The following is a 13,951-nucleotide window of genomic DNA, read 5'->3' on the forward strand; positions in this document are numbered from 1 at the left end:
ATGGAATATCAACAACTGAGGCACATAACTCAGAATAAGTCAAAAACATCTGACACAAAATAAGCCAGGGAGGGTAACGCATAATAACCGACAACCAAGTAACAGAAAAACCCAGGTTATATACTCCACTAACGAGAATTAGAAACAGGTGAACAAAAACACAGGTGCGGTATCATTCTTTTCTTAATCAAATACAAAAATTACTTAAAATGTACCTAAATTAAAGTGAGTAGCAATTAAAAGCCTCATCAGAAAGACGATGTTTATTACATTTTCTGACATTGTAGAAAATTTACAGTGCAGTGAAAACATCAACATAAGACAATTTTGTTATATGAATATCGGCAAACGGTGTTGGCCGATCATTTTCTTATCGGTGCATCCCTATTATGTAACACTTAAATGTAATGGGAGTTATAGCAATGACATGTAAATATTGTATACGATGTTCTGGTTGTGCTTTTTCTGTATAAGTTACTAAAAAACTCTAAACAAATATATTTTACAGCACCAACTAAGAGTCAATTTCATCTAGGAGAGGACAAACAGGTGAGACATAGTTTGATGCTACATACTAATGTATTCTGCTCAAAGCCTAAGGACCATCAGTATAACTACTACAGTAATTGTATAAAATGAATGATGATATTGTTTTATTTAGTCTACACCTTCTGAGGGCTTCTGAGGCCTACGTACTTTACAGTAATATAAAGTAAATGCATTCATCATTTATACTTTGAATTAATGAGAAAAGAAGGAATAGATTTTGTAACAGTGATATCTTTTTACCCCAGTAAACCGCCACCATGAGTACGGACGCGGAGATGGCCCAATATGGCAAGGCCGCCATTTACCTCCGTAAGCCTGAGAGGGAGAGGCTTGAGGCCCAGGCTGCACCCTTTGATGCTAAGAATGCCTGCTACGTGCCTGATGCCAAGGATTTGTACCTTAAGGGTATGGTTGTTAAGAGAGACGGAGGCAAATGTGATGTGAAAGTCCTTATCACTGAGGAGGTAAGAGGATACTTAGCACGGAATGAAAAAAACATTTAGTGGACGTTTCTGTACATGTCTGTGTTATTCATTTAGTGTAGGCTTCATGCTTGTTATTGACGTTTTCCAGGTAAAAACCTTCAAAGAAGAAGACATCTCACCCATGAACCCTCCTAAGTTTGACAAGATTGAGGACATGGCCATGATGACCTACCTCAATGAAGCCTCTGTCCTGTATAACCTCAAAGAGCGTTATGCAGCATGGATGATCTACGTAAGAAAACTACACATGTAGACATGAGCCACCTTAAGGAAGCAAATTACACCCTCCGAAAATGTACCATACATGAGCTCTAATATCAATATTTCCCTCTACTCTCTGCTCATATGCAGACCTACTCTGGGCTCTTCTGTGCCACGGTGAACCCCTACAAGTGGCTCCCTGTGTATGACATGGAAGTGGTCAACGCCTACAGAGGGAAGAAGCGTATGGAGGCTCCACCCCACATCTTCTCCGTCTCTGACAACGCCTTTCAGTTCATGTTGACTGGTATGGACGCTCACTGATAGATGGCTGAAGTCATATATAGATGGATGTATGCATTCTTAGTTGATACTCGTATCACTTCCGACACATTTATTTGTCAATTTACTTTCAGATAAGGAGAACCAGTCTGTCCTAATCACGTAAGTTTGAGACTTTAATTGAGTGTATATTTTTTATATTTATATGTATATAAATATGAAGACTATAATGCTTAATGACTTAAGATGCTTGACAATACTTATTTTAGTTCATGAACACTAAATCATATTTTTATCATCTTATAAACTAGTGGAGAATCTGGTGCTGGAAAGACTGTCAACACCAAGCGTGTCATCCAGTACTTTGCCACCATTGCTGTTTCTGGAGGTGAGAAGAAGAAGGAACCAGTTCCCGGCAAAATGCAGGTATGACCTAATATTTACCATAGAAAGTGCATGCCATCAAATGTTGACCCATCATTGTTTTTACCCCCCCAAAAATTATTTTCCAATGGTACAGTTCAAGGGTGTAGGTTTCATTATACTTGAAATCTGTAAATATGTCTGCCCCAGTTGTTTAATAAGAAAAAAATATATTCAGTTATGAAAAATCTGTCCCCCCATATTTGAAAACAAAAAAAGTATAGTTAGTATAGTTCAAATCTAATTTACATCTTCAAAATATGTTGACAGCAGTCCTGTGGTAGTTTTACATACAGCACAACGTAAATAAGACTGTTAGTATATTACTTATTATTACTCATTCAGCAACTTAAAAGGTTAAGATTTATGACATTTGCACTTTAAGTGGGGGTTACTGTGTTAACAGTGGCGAAACATATTAAACTTAAGGCGTTCAAAGATAATATAGAAACAGGGTTAGACCTAGTCTAGGGAAAGCGTTCCAGGAGTATATAACTATAGACAAAGTGACGAGATAATTATTTTGGACGATTGGTGATCAGTCTAAATGACCAATGTTTTGCCTACCTTCAGGGTTCCCTTGAGGATCAGATCATTGCAGCTAACCCTCTACTGGAGTCCTATGGTAATGCCAAGACAGTGAGAAATGACAACTCATCTCGCTTTGTAAGTTTGGAGGGAAAATATTAATTTTCACATGTTACACTAACTTAGAAATCAATAGGATGCGTTGAAAAAGCCCTCTCTATGACCTCTTTCAGGGTAAATTCATTAGGATTCACTTCCACATGAACGGAAAACTGGCTAGTGCTGACATTGAGACCTGTAAGTTGGTTTGAATTATTTCCCAGATGATCCTTTAAATAAATGTTGGTGTCCATTCACTTGAGATTCAAATTGTTCTCATGTTTCTCTATCCTTTCAACCACGTTTCTCACAGACTTGCTGGAGAAGTCTAGAGTGAGCTTCCAGCTGCCTGATGAGAGAGGCTACCACATCTTCTACCAGATGATGACCAACCACAAACCTGAGCTTGTTGGTGAGGCACTGCGGGGATTAAAGAAACAATATGTTCTGAATGACATTTACTCCTTTGTCCACTCATTGAGGGTTCTGCCTTTTACATAAAATGTACACGTGCCTTGGGTGATAGTCATTATAGTTTTGTGTCTCCACAGAAATGTCGCTTATCACCACCAACCCCTACGACTACCCCATGATCAGCCAGGGTCAGATCACTGTGGCCAGTATCGATGACACAGTTGAGCTTGATGCCACCGATGTAAGTCACTGAAAGGGTTCAACTCGAAAATATAATAACATATATATTGTTGGTTAATGTAAACTTTCTTTCCCCATCCAGGATGCTATTGACATCTTGGGCTTCACCGCTGAAGAGAAGATGAGCATCTACAAGTTTACCGGTGCTGTCATGCACCACGGCAACATGCATTTCAAGCAGAAGCAGCGTGAGGAGCAGGCTGAGCCAGATGGCACAGAGGGTAAGACAAAGTATTTGTATCAAAGTTCTAAAGAGCATGCATTTAACTATATTCCTGTGATAAACGTTGCACTCTGATGCTCATTGCTCCTTTCCCTCCCCAGTGGCTGATAAAATCGGTTACCTTCTGGGTCTGAACTCAGCTGACATGCTGAAAGCCCTGTGCTACCCCAGAGTGAAGGTCGGCAATGAGTTTGTGACCAAGGGTCAGACAGTGCCTCAGGTAAGAATAGACTTGAGAGCAGTCATTTTACAATGAGACTGTTTCTTTTGGCTTGTGATGTGTTTGTAAAAAGAAATGTAGTCACTTTGCATTGAATTAATACAGTTAATAACATTTGTATAAGACAGTGAAAGTAACTTTTAGCATTGATGTTACACAGGTGAACAACTCAGTGAGTGCTCTGGCCAAGTCCATCTATGAGAGGATGTTCTTGTGGATGGTCATCCGCATCAACCAGATGTTGGACACCAAGCAGCCAAGGAACTACTACATCGGTGTGCTTGACATTGCTGGTTTTGAGATCTTTGACGTGAGTTTGAGATTGGTCATTATGGCAATATTTGACAAATTATTAGAAATACCTTCAAAAGTGGTTTCTTTCATGTGTCATTAAACTATACAGATAGTATATACTCTATTTTAATGATTTGATTTAAAGGAACAACAATCAAGTGTAGATAAAGTAAAAAAAAATGCATTCGGTATGGTGGGATCTTTACTCAATAAAGTTCTGACAAACTTTGCAAATCTACAGTACAACAGCATGGAGCAGCTGTGCATCAACTTCACCAATGAGAAACTGCAACAGTTCTTCAACCACACCATGTTCGTCCTGGAGCAAGAGGAGTACAAGAAAGAGGGCATTGTCTGGGCTTTCATTGACTTTGGCATGGACTTGGCTGCCTGCATTGAGCTCATTGAGAAGGTGAGGTGTCTGTAAAAACTGTGGATGTTTCATACCTGGAAAGGATACAAGGTTATTCATACATGTAGATACATTAAACTGACATGTTCTTATCATATCACAGTGCTTAATATATGTCTTATTCAATTATGCCATTTCAGCTCACGCTTATACACAGTATATTTGACTGATCAAAGTATATTTCTACACAGCCAATGGGTATCTTCTCCATCCTTGAAGAGGAGTGCATGTTCCCCAAGGCTTCAGACACTTCCTTCAAGAACAAGCTGTATGACCAGCATCTTGGAAAGAACAAGGCATTTGAGAAGCCTAAACCAGCCAAGGGCAAGGCCGAGGCCCACTTCTCCCTGGTCCACTATGCTGGTACAGTGGACTACAATATCACTGGCTGGCTGGACAAGAACAAGGATCCCCTGAACGAGTCTGTGCTTCAGCTGTATGGAAAGTCCTCAGCCAAACTGTTGGCCACACTCTACGTTGCTGCTCCAGCTGAGGGTTAGTATGGTTGAATTAGATTATAAACACACAGTTTTATACATTGAACATATTAACATGATTTGTTAATGAATTAACAGTATCGTTCAAGCAACAAAACATATGCATGTATTATGCTGTCTAACTCCTGACACTCCTATAACAGATACCTCAAAGAAAGGAGGCAAGAAGAAGGGAGGTTCCATGCAGACTGTGTCCTCTCAGTTCAGGGTGAGTGAGGTTTTTTTTATATATAATTTGGGATAGCTTTATTGTGAATAATATCTGAGAGTAACAATGCTTTATAACAACCTTACAGGAGAACTTGGGCAAACTGATGACCAACTTGAGGAGCACCCACCCTCATTTCGTGCGTTGTCTGATCCCCAATGAGTCTAAGACTCCAGGTATAACATACTGTTTCATGCATTATTTCTCTTAAGTCATTATTACCTTAAACATAGAGTGCGTTCATTCGATTATTATTTCTAATAAATAAGTACAAATAAGTTCCACAAAGTAAAAAGCTGCCCCAAAATCTTTCATCCAGGTTTGATGGAGAACCACCTGGTTATCCACCAGCTGAGGTGTAACGGTGTGCTGGAGGGTATTAGGATTTGCACAAAGGGCTTCCCCAGCAGAATCATCTATGCTGACTTCAAGCAGAGGTAGTCTTACACACAAATGCAACAAAGATGTGGTAGATGGATAAAAACATGCAAGTAATAAACACATTTTCTCCCTATTCAGATACAAGGTATTGAATGCCGGTGTCATCCCCGAAGGCCAGTTCATGGACAACAAGAAGGCTTCTGAGAAGTTGCTTGGGTCCATTGATGTGAACCATGATGAGTACAAGTTTGGACACACCAAGGTAACATACCGTACACTATTGATGATGGGATACTGGCAACTCATGTTTGTGACCTACAGAGATTATTAAATATCTCATTTACCTGGTAGACATTCAAAATGTGTTTGCACCAGAAGTGTTTATTTCAGTTTTGTATTATAATTGTGTCTCAGGTGTTCTTCAAAGCTGGTCTGCTTGGTGTCCTTGAGGAGATGAGAGATGAGAAGCTTGCTACTCTGGTAACCATGACACAGGCTCTTGCCCGTGGATACCTGATGAGGAAGGAGTTTACCAAGATGATGGAGAGGAGGTGAGATGGAAATGATAAAAGGAAAAATATGGATTCAAGTATTTGCATTCAAATCTTGTTTTTAGGGAGTGATCCATTTTGTTTTACTATGAAGCTATTGTTAGAATCATGATGTGAACTTGTAATTTTGGAATGATGAATATCTTGGGCTTGATGGAATGATAGACTTTACATGTAGGAATGGGTTAGGGTAATGACTTTACATTGCATAATCTGCATCGAGCTAAACTATCTCTTTTTGTCCATGCCTCTCTTTTTCTTATAATTAGAGAATCTGTCTTCACCATCCAGTACAATATCCGCTCGTTCATGAATGTGAAACATTGGCCATGGATGAAGGTCTACTACAAGATCAAGCCTCTCCTGCAGAGTGCTGAGACAGAGAAGGAGCTGGCCAACATGAAAGAGGACTATGAGAAGTGCAAAGTTGCTCTTGAAAAGTCTGAGGCTCGCAAGAAGGAGCTGGAGGAAAAGATGGTGTCCCTCCTGCAAGAGAAGAATGACTTGTCTCTCCAAGTTGCATCTGTGAGTGAGCCACACACACGTATGCACACACACACACACACACTCACACCACATTAAAGTCTAATTAACCTCTGTTATTTTCAGGAATCAGAGAATCTGAATGATGCTGAGGAGAGATGTGAGGGTCTGATCAAGAGCAAGATCCAGCTGGAGGCCAAACTCAAAGAGACAACTGAGAGGCTGGAGGATGAAGAGGAGATGAATGCTGAGCTGACTGCCAAGAAGAGGAAGCTGGAGGATGAGTGCTCTGAACTGAAGAAGGACATCGATGATCTGGAGCTTACCCTGGCCAAAGTGGAGAAGGAGAAGCATGCCACAGAGAACAAGGTATCAACATCTCACCCATATCCGAGCAGTAGTTTGTTCAAAAACACCAAACATTAGCTTTAACTTGAGCTAACTTTGTCTTTGTCTGCAGGTTAAAAACCTGACTGAGGAGATGGCATCTCAAGATGAAAGTGTTGCCAAGCTGACCAAGGAGAAGAAAGCCCTGCAAGAGGCCCACCAGCAGACATTGGATGACCTGCAGGCAGAAGAGGACAAAGTCAACACTCTGACCAAGGCCAAGACCAAGCTGGAACAACAAGTTGATGATGTGAGTCAAGTTATGTTTTCTGGGTGTTTTATCCAACTTTGCCTCTATTGGTATTGAATTTAATCTCATATAATAAATTGGTTTGGGGATTCAATAGGACTCCACTATAATAATATAAGGTGTTATGAATGAGCTGTTCACATCAAAGCTTAAGTATGAGAAATGTGTTTTGTCCTCCAGCTTGAAGGCTCTCTGGAGCAAGAGAAGAAGCTCCGTATGGACCTGGAGAGAGGCAAGAGAAAGCTGGAGGGAGACCTGAAACTAGCCCAGGAGTCCATCATGGACCTGGAGAACGACAAGCAGCAGTCCGATGAAAAGATCAAGAAGTAAGTATTGTAAAATCATTCGAGACTTTCTTGACATTATTTGGATTTTATTCACTCCAGCAATCATTACAATAAATTTTGACTTCCACATAATTATTTCAATGTCCAATGTTCAACCCCATCTATAGGTCAATGCATTTCACATTTGTTATTGATATTACTCAACTTGAGTAATGCAATAATAAAGACCTATGACACTGAGTTTTGTTTCTAAGTATACTAATCAAATAACATAGATTACTTAATTGAATATGTTAGTCATTAGGCATAGAGAAACTTTTGATATGAAAAATTGTGGATGTTCTTTACAATTTAATGTCAACTCAATGACACAAAAACGAAACCTGACATGGATTCATTTGTGCACTAAAGGAAGGACTTTGAGACCAGCCAGCTCCTCAGCAAGATTGAGGATGAGCAGTCTCTGGGTGCCCAGCTTCAGAAGAAGATCAAGGAGCTCCAGGTGCGTTGTAGTTACTACAGACAAGTAATATTTCCTGTTTTGGGCTGGATGATATTGGACTTGCTTGTACTCAAATCCATGTTGTCTATTAAGTCATTTTCTGCAAATTTTTAGGCCAGAATTTGGACACGTTGATGCTAAATAATGGTTTTGTCTATTGTAGGCTCGTATTGAAGAGCTGGAAGAGGAGATTGAGGCTGAGCGTGCTGCCAGGGCCAAGGTGGAGAAGCAGAGGGCCGATCTGTCCAGGGAACTGGAGGAGATCAGCGAGAGGCTGGAGGAGGCCGGAGGCGCCACAGCTGCTCAGATTGAGATGAACAAGAAGCGAGAGGCTGAGTTCCAGAAGCTGAGACGTGACCTGGAGGAGTCCACCCTGCAGCATGAGGCCACAGCCTCAGCCCTGAGGAAGAAGCAGGCTGACAGTGTGGCAGAGCTGGGAGAGCAGATCGACAACCTGCAGCGCGTCAAGCAGAAGCTGGAGAAAGAGAAGAGTGAGTTCAAGATGGAGATTGATGACCTCTCCTCCAACATGGAAGCAGTTGCTAAGGCCAAGGTATGAATCAAAGCAGAAATATATAATACATTTAGATCTGCCGTGCTCAACTACATTGGAAACAAAAGGTGGAGGTGCGGGGGGGCCATAAAGAGAATTCTTCATTCCCTAATTCCTCATTTACGGTTCCTCCTCAATGAGACATGTTGATGCATTCATTTGTGAATAGATTCATGTCAAGTGTAACATTGTGTTTGTTCCACAGGGCAATCTGGAGAAGATGTGCCGTACCCTTGAGGACCAGCTCAGTGAGATCAAGACCAAGAATGATGAGAATGTTCGCCAGATCAACGACATCGGTGGACAGAGAGCCAGACTCCTCACTGAGAATGGTAAAAAAAAAATACCAGACACGTCTGATGCGTTCAAAAGTCTTCATGCAGAAATATGTTCCACAAGGTGTGTATTGAAAATAACCAAGTATAATCAAGAAACAGACCTAACAAAGAACTTTCTTAATTCCCCACAGGTGAGTTTTCTCGCCAGATGGAGGAGAAGGAGGCCCTGGTGTCCCAGTTGACCAGGGGAAAGCAGGCCTACACCCAGCAGATTGAGGAGCTCAAGAGGCATGTTGAGGAGGAGGTCAAGGTAAAAGCCCCATATTGACCAACTATGACAGTTTTACAGTACAGTAGTTAGCGAATACTTTTTTTGGTCCCTTACTACATCACCCATGTCTCCTAATATTTTCCTCTCAGGCTAAGAACGCACTGGCCCATGGTGTCCAATCTGCCCGCCACGACTGTGACCTGCTGAGGGAGCAGTTTGAGGAGGAACAGGAGGCCAAGGCAGAGCTGCAGCGCGGCATGTCCAAGGCTAACTCTGAGGTGGCTCAGTGGAGAACCAAGTACGAGACTGATGCCATCCAGAGGACAGAGGAGCTGGAGGAGGCCAAGTAAGTCCAAAAAAGTCCAAAAGATAGTAATTCATAGTACCCCAATATAACATTACTGTCAAGCACTCCAAGCTTGCAATCAGTACACAACATCTTTGCGATGTCATGATTTGTGTCAACAGGAAGAAGCTGGCTCAGCGTCTTCAGGAAGCTGAGGAGACCATTGAGGCCACAAACTCCAAGTGTGCCTCTCTGGAGAAGACCAAGCAGAGGCTGCAGGGAGAGGTGGAGGACCTCATGATTGATGTTGAGAGAGCCAATGCCCTGGCTGCCAACCTGGATAAGAAGCAGAGGAACTTTGACAAGGTGAAAAATATTGTGCCAGTTTTAGGTTTTGATGTAATTGTACGTGTGGAACATGGGTATTAATGTGTAATTGAATACATATATACATAAATGCATAAATTGCAAGACTTATTTGAGATGTGTCTACTTGCCTAGATGGACCTAAATCTGCAATTGGGGCTTAAGAACTCTATTGTCATGCTCATGTCCTTGTCATGTGCTTCTTCCTAGGTTCTTGCAGAGTGGAAGCAGAAGTTTGAGGAGGGCCAGGCTGAGCTGGAGGGAGCTCAGAAGGAGGCTCGTTCTCTCAGCACAGAGCTCTTCAAGATGAAGAACTCCTACGAGGAGGCTCTTGACCAGCTGGAGACTCTGAAGAGAGAGAACAAGAACTTGCAACGTGAGTTGCAATGTTGTGTGTGGTGCTTTTCCCCACCTCAAGTACATCGGATTATACGTTTTGGAATGAAACTATGTTTCTTTTTCAAATCACAGAGGAAATCTCTGACCTGACCGAGCAGATCGGAGAGACTGGCAAGAGCATCCATGAGCTGGAGAAGGCCAAGAAGACAGTGGAGACAGAGAAGTCTGAGATCCAGACGGCTCTGGAGGAGGCTGAGGTACAAACTCTCCACAATTCCCAGAAAATAATAAACCCTCTTGGAATCACCATAACTAAGACTGACATTTGCAAATATTTTCATTTATTCAGGGAACTCTGGAGCATGAGGAATCCAAGATTCTTCGTGTGCAGCTGGAGCTGAACCAGATCAAGGGTGAGGTGGACAGGAAGCTGGCAGAGAAGGATGAGGAGATGGAGCAGATCAAGAGGAACAGCCAGAGAGTGGCTGACTCCATGCAGAGCACCCTGGACTCTGAGGTGCGCAGCAGGAACGACGCCCTGAGGATCAAGAAGAAGATGGAGGGAGACCTGAATGAGATGGAGATCCAGCTGAGCCATGCTAACCGCCAGGCTGCTGAGTCCCAGAAGCAGCTGAGGAACGTTCAGGCGCAACTCAAGGTACTGTGACTTCAGACCATTACTAGAGATCTAGACTCAAAATAAGAAAATGGGGGCTCCAATGTCCATCTCAGATCATATTTGTTTTGGTTTGGTTAACATGGGTGCATCTATATAGAGGGGCAAGGAATAATATCATCCTTACAAAGAACATATATTTCCAGTACAAACAGTACTGTTGAAGCCATATAGGACAGTATAAGCCATACTGTACACAGCAGCATCTTCTCATTCCTCTCTACACTCTTTGGTGTTTCTAGGATGCCCAGTTGCACCTGGATGATGCCATCCGTGCCTCAGAGGACATGAAGGAACAGGCTGCCATGGTGGAACGCAGAAACGGCCTGATGGTGGCGGAGATTGAAGAGCTGAGAGCGGGTCTGGAGCAGACAGAGAGAGGCCGCAAAGTGGCTGAGCAGGAGCTGGTGGACGCCAGCGAGAGAGTGGGACTGCTGCATTCCCAGGTGCGGACAACACAAACACATAAACAAATAACTTTCACAGCAAAGGTTTTGTTTTGCTATATCCATGTGTGCTCTCTTCCAGAACACCAGCCTGTTGAACACCAAGAAGAAGCTTGAGGCTGACCTGGTCCAGGTGCAGGGAGAGGTGGACGACATTGTCCAGGAGGCCAGGAATGCTGAGGACAAGGCCAAGAAGGCCATCACTGATGTGAGTTCGGATAACCAAGTATCCCAGAACAGTATTGAGTCTACTACTTTACCTGCACTGTCTTCAAGGGCACATCAACCAGGTCATGTAACCTGGTACGATATACTATGTGTGTGTACGGTTCCTCAGTTCAACCAAGCTGCATTCTGTTGCTGCAGGCGGCCATGATGGCAGAGGAACTGAAGAAGGAGCAGGACACCAGCTCTCACCTTGAGAGGATGAAGAAGAACCTGGAGGTGACAGTCAAGGACCTGCAGCACCGTCTGGATGAGGCAGAGAACCTGGCCATGAAGGGCGGCAAGAAGCAGCTCCAGAAACTGGAGTCCAGGGTAAGTTTGCAAAAGTTGAAAATAAATCCCTGTTGCCTTGAGAAAGGTCAAATATTTTTAAGCCCTTTTTCCCCAGTATAATGCTGTTCATAAGGACCTTTTAGCATGGGAGTAATGGACTCACCATGAGCTCCTGTTCTCCACGCAGGTGCGTGAGCTGGAGACTGAGGTGGAAGCTGAACAGAGGAGAGGTGTAGATGCAGTCAAGGGAGTCCGCAAATATGAGCGCAGAGTGAAGGAGCTGACATACCAGGTAACAACGCACAGTCAAAATCAGAATATGTTGATACAACAGTTCATGTTGACACATATCATTCTAATTGACCTTATTATCTCCTTCAGACTGAGGAGGATAAGAAGAATGTAACCAGACTTCAGGACCTGGTGGACAAACTGCAGCTTAAAGTGAAGGCTTACAAGAGACAAGCTGAGGAAGCGGTAAGTCTAATGCTAATTTGACCCTTGCTTATGCAAAATAAAGCTTCCTAGATTTCAGTGTATATATCTATGGCTTTACCAATGGTATTGTTCTTGTCTAAATGGTCATTGCAGAAAGCACTTACAAAATTTGTAAGAAATCTTTTTCAAATTAATTTATCCCAGGAGGAACAGGCCAACTCTCACATGTCCAAGTTCAGGAAGGTTCAGCATGAGCTGGAGGAGGCTGAGGAGCGTGCCGACATCGCTGAATCTCAGGTCAACAAGCTCAGAACCAAGAGTCGTGACTCTGGAAAGGTAAAGATCTGCTGTCACACCAAGGAATAAAATGCATTACATTGTCTTGTCAGACCATTTGTCAAATAGAAATATAATTCAATACAATAATTTCCTGTTTTTTTCTTTCTCACAATCAGGCAAAAGAAGCGGAATAGACACTAACCTGAACAACACCCGATGAATCATTGCTGTGTTTCATAAAATATGTACATAGTGGTATTTTGAGGATTTTTGAAAATAAAATAAAAAACATCTACAAAACGACATGGCTTGTGGGTTTGTTGTAGGAGGTACAAATGTTGTCTCAGATTGCACAGCATTGTACATAGAAATTCAATTATATGGTCAATAAAACATAAAAAATGTCTGCATCCAAATTAATTTTGAAAACACATGGCCTGTGTAGTCTTTGAAATAGATTCTTCCATGCTCCTGAATATAGTATCTTGAGGAAAGTGAGATTGTTAGAGCTACTGTGGCCTGTTTAAAGGTGCTATATCTGAAAGCTAAGTCTAAAGATGTTTGTTTCAGTAAAAGATGTTTGAAAAAGTGGGTCCATTAGTGACTGCAAGGGGATACACAATATACTGATGAAATAATTAAAATTCATTTAATATTGAATCTTGACAAAATGTGAGCCTAACATTGGCCATTCATTTGATGTTATACCTGAACAATAAAAGTCAGCTCTCTTGACATTTGATATTCATTCGATATTACATCTGGACACTGGCCATTCATCTGATACTATATCTGGACAAAATATCAGCCTTCTGCACACTGGACATTCAGTTGATACCATGTTTGGACAAAATGTCAGCCTTCTGGAGACTGGCATTTCATTTGATGTTGTATATCTGGAGAAAATGTCAGCGTTTTGGATACTGGCCATTCATTTGATAGGTGTATTACATCTGGACAAAATGTCAGCCTTCTGGACACTGGCCATTCATCTGATACTATATCTGGACAAAATGTCAGTCTTCTGGACACTGGCCATTCATTTGATATTATATCTGGACAATAATGTCAGCCTTCTGGACACTGGCTAATCAAGCTCACAGGATAGACCCAGTTACGTATTTATCCACTACCTTGGCGTCCAGGCAACATTTTGTTCTGCGTTGGTCTAACATAACTGGTTACCCTGGGCACACCGTAGACAATAACCGAGTGTACCTGTCACATATTTGGGTTTTCTCGAGGCAATAAACATATTGACCATCACAGCCCCTTATGACACTACATTACAAATGAATACTTAGATCGTCACCCAACCAATATAAACAAAATACACTTAAATGCTTACACTGAGGCAAAGGAAGAGTATACAAGTGGTAATATTCTACCCACAACACAGTACTGAAGGTGTGGAATTGATGTGAATGACCATCCAGGTAACTTTGTTAGGTGTCTAAAATACATAGATTTGTATTTTGTTTTGTAACAAACACACAACACTCATGTATGGACATCATATTTCTTTAGTATGTACTATACAAGTACTATACAAATTTAAAGCAGCAAAAAAATAAAGAATACAACAACATTAAAAACAACAGAAGG

General features: G+C 41.9%; 1 protein-coding gene across 1 annotated transcript; it reads left to right on the top strand.

Annotated features, from left to right (window-relative positions):
• Window positions 1-518: 518 nt before the first annotated feature.
• LOC134007676 (myosin heavy chain, fast skeletal muscle-like) lies at window positions 519-12,631 on the top strand. Its single transcript, XM_062447294.1, has 40 exons — window positions 519-549; window positions 795-1,013; window positions 1,123-1,266; window positions 1,386-1,542; window positions 1,652-1,679; window positions 1,829-1,943; window positions 2,514-2,606; window positions 2,702-2,765; window positions 2,881-2,979; window positions 3,119-3,222; window positions 3,304-3,442; window positions 3,546-3,664; window positions 3,825-3,974; window positions 4,200-4,370; window positions 4,562-4,865; window positions 5,011-5,075; window positions 5,164-5,251; window positions 5,395-5,512; window positions 5,595-5,718; window positions 5,871-6,007; window positions 6,277-6,532; window positions 6,617-6,859; window positions 6,951-7,127; window positions 7,308-7,453; window positions 7,826-7,916; window positions 8,080-8,469; window positions 8,675-8,801; window positions 8,939-9,057; window positions 9,168-9,364; window positions 9,487-9,670; window positions 9,881-10,046; window positions 10,142-10,266; window positions 10,359-10,667; window positions 10,928-11,131; window positions 11,214-11,339; window positions 11,498-11,668; window positions 11,817-11,921; window positions 12,011-12,106; window positions 12,272-12,403; window positions 12,523-12,631. The coding sequence occupies exons 2-40, from the start codon at window positions 807-809 to the stop codon at window positions 12,538-12,540; spliced, it is 5,808 nt and encodes a 1,935-aa protein (XP_062303278.1). The 5' UTR covers window positions 519-549; window positions 795-806; the 3' UTR covers window positions 12,541-12,631.
• The last annotated feature ends 1,320 nt before the right edge of the window (window positions 12,632-13,951 follow it).

The sequence above is a fragment of the Osmerus eperlanus genome, chromosome 21, assembly GCF_963692335.1.
Source record: "Osmerus eperlanus chromosome 21, fOsmEpe2.1, whole genome shotgun sequence".
Lineage (NCBI taxonomy): Eukaryota > Metazoa > Chordata > Actinopteri > Osmeriformes > Osmeridae > Osmerus > Osmerus eperlanus.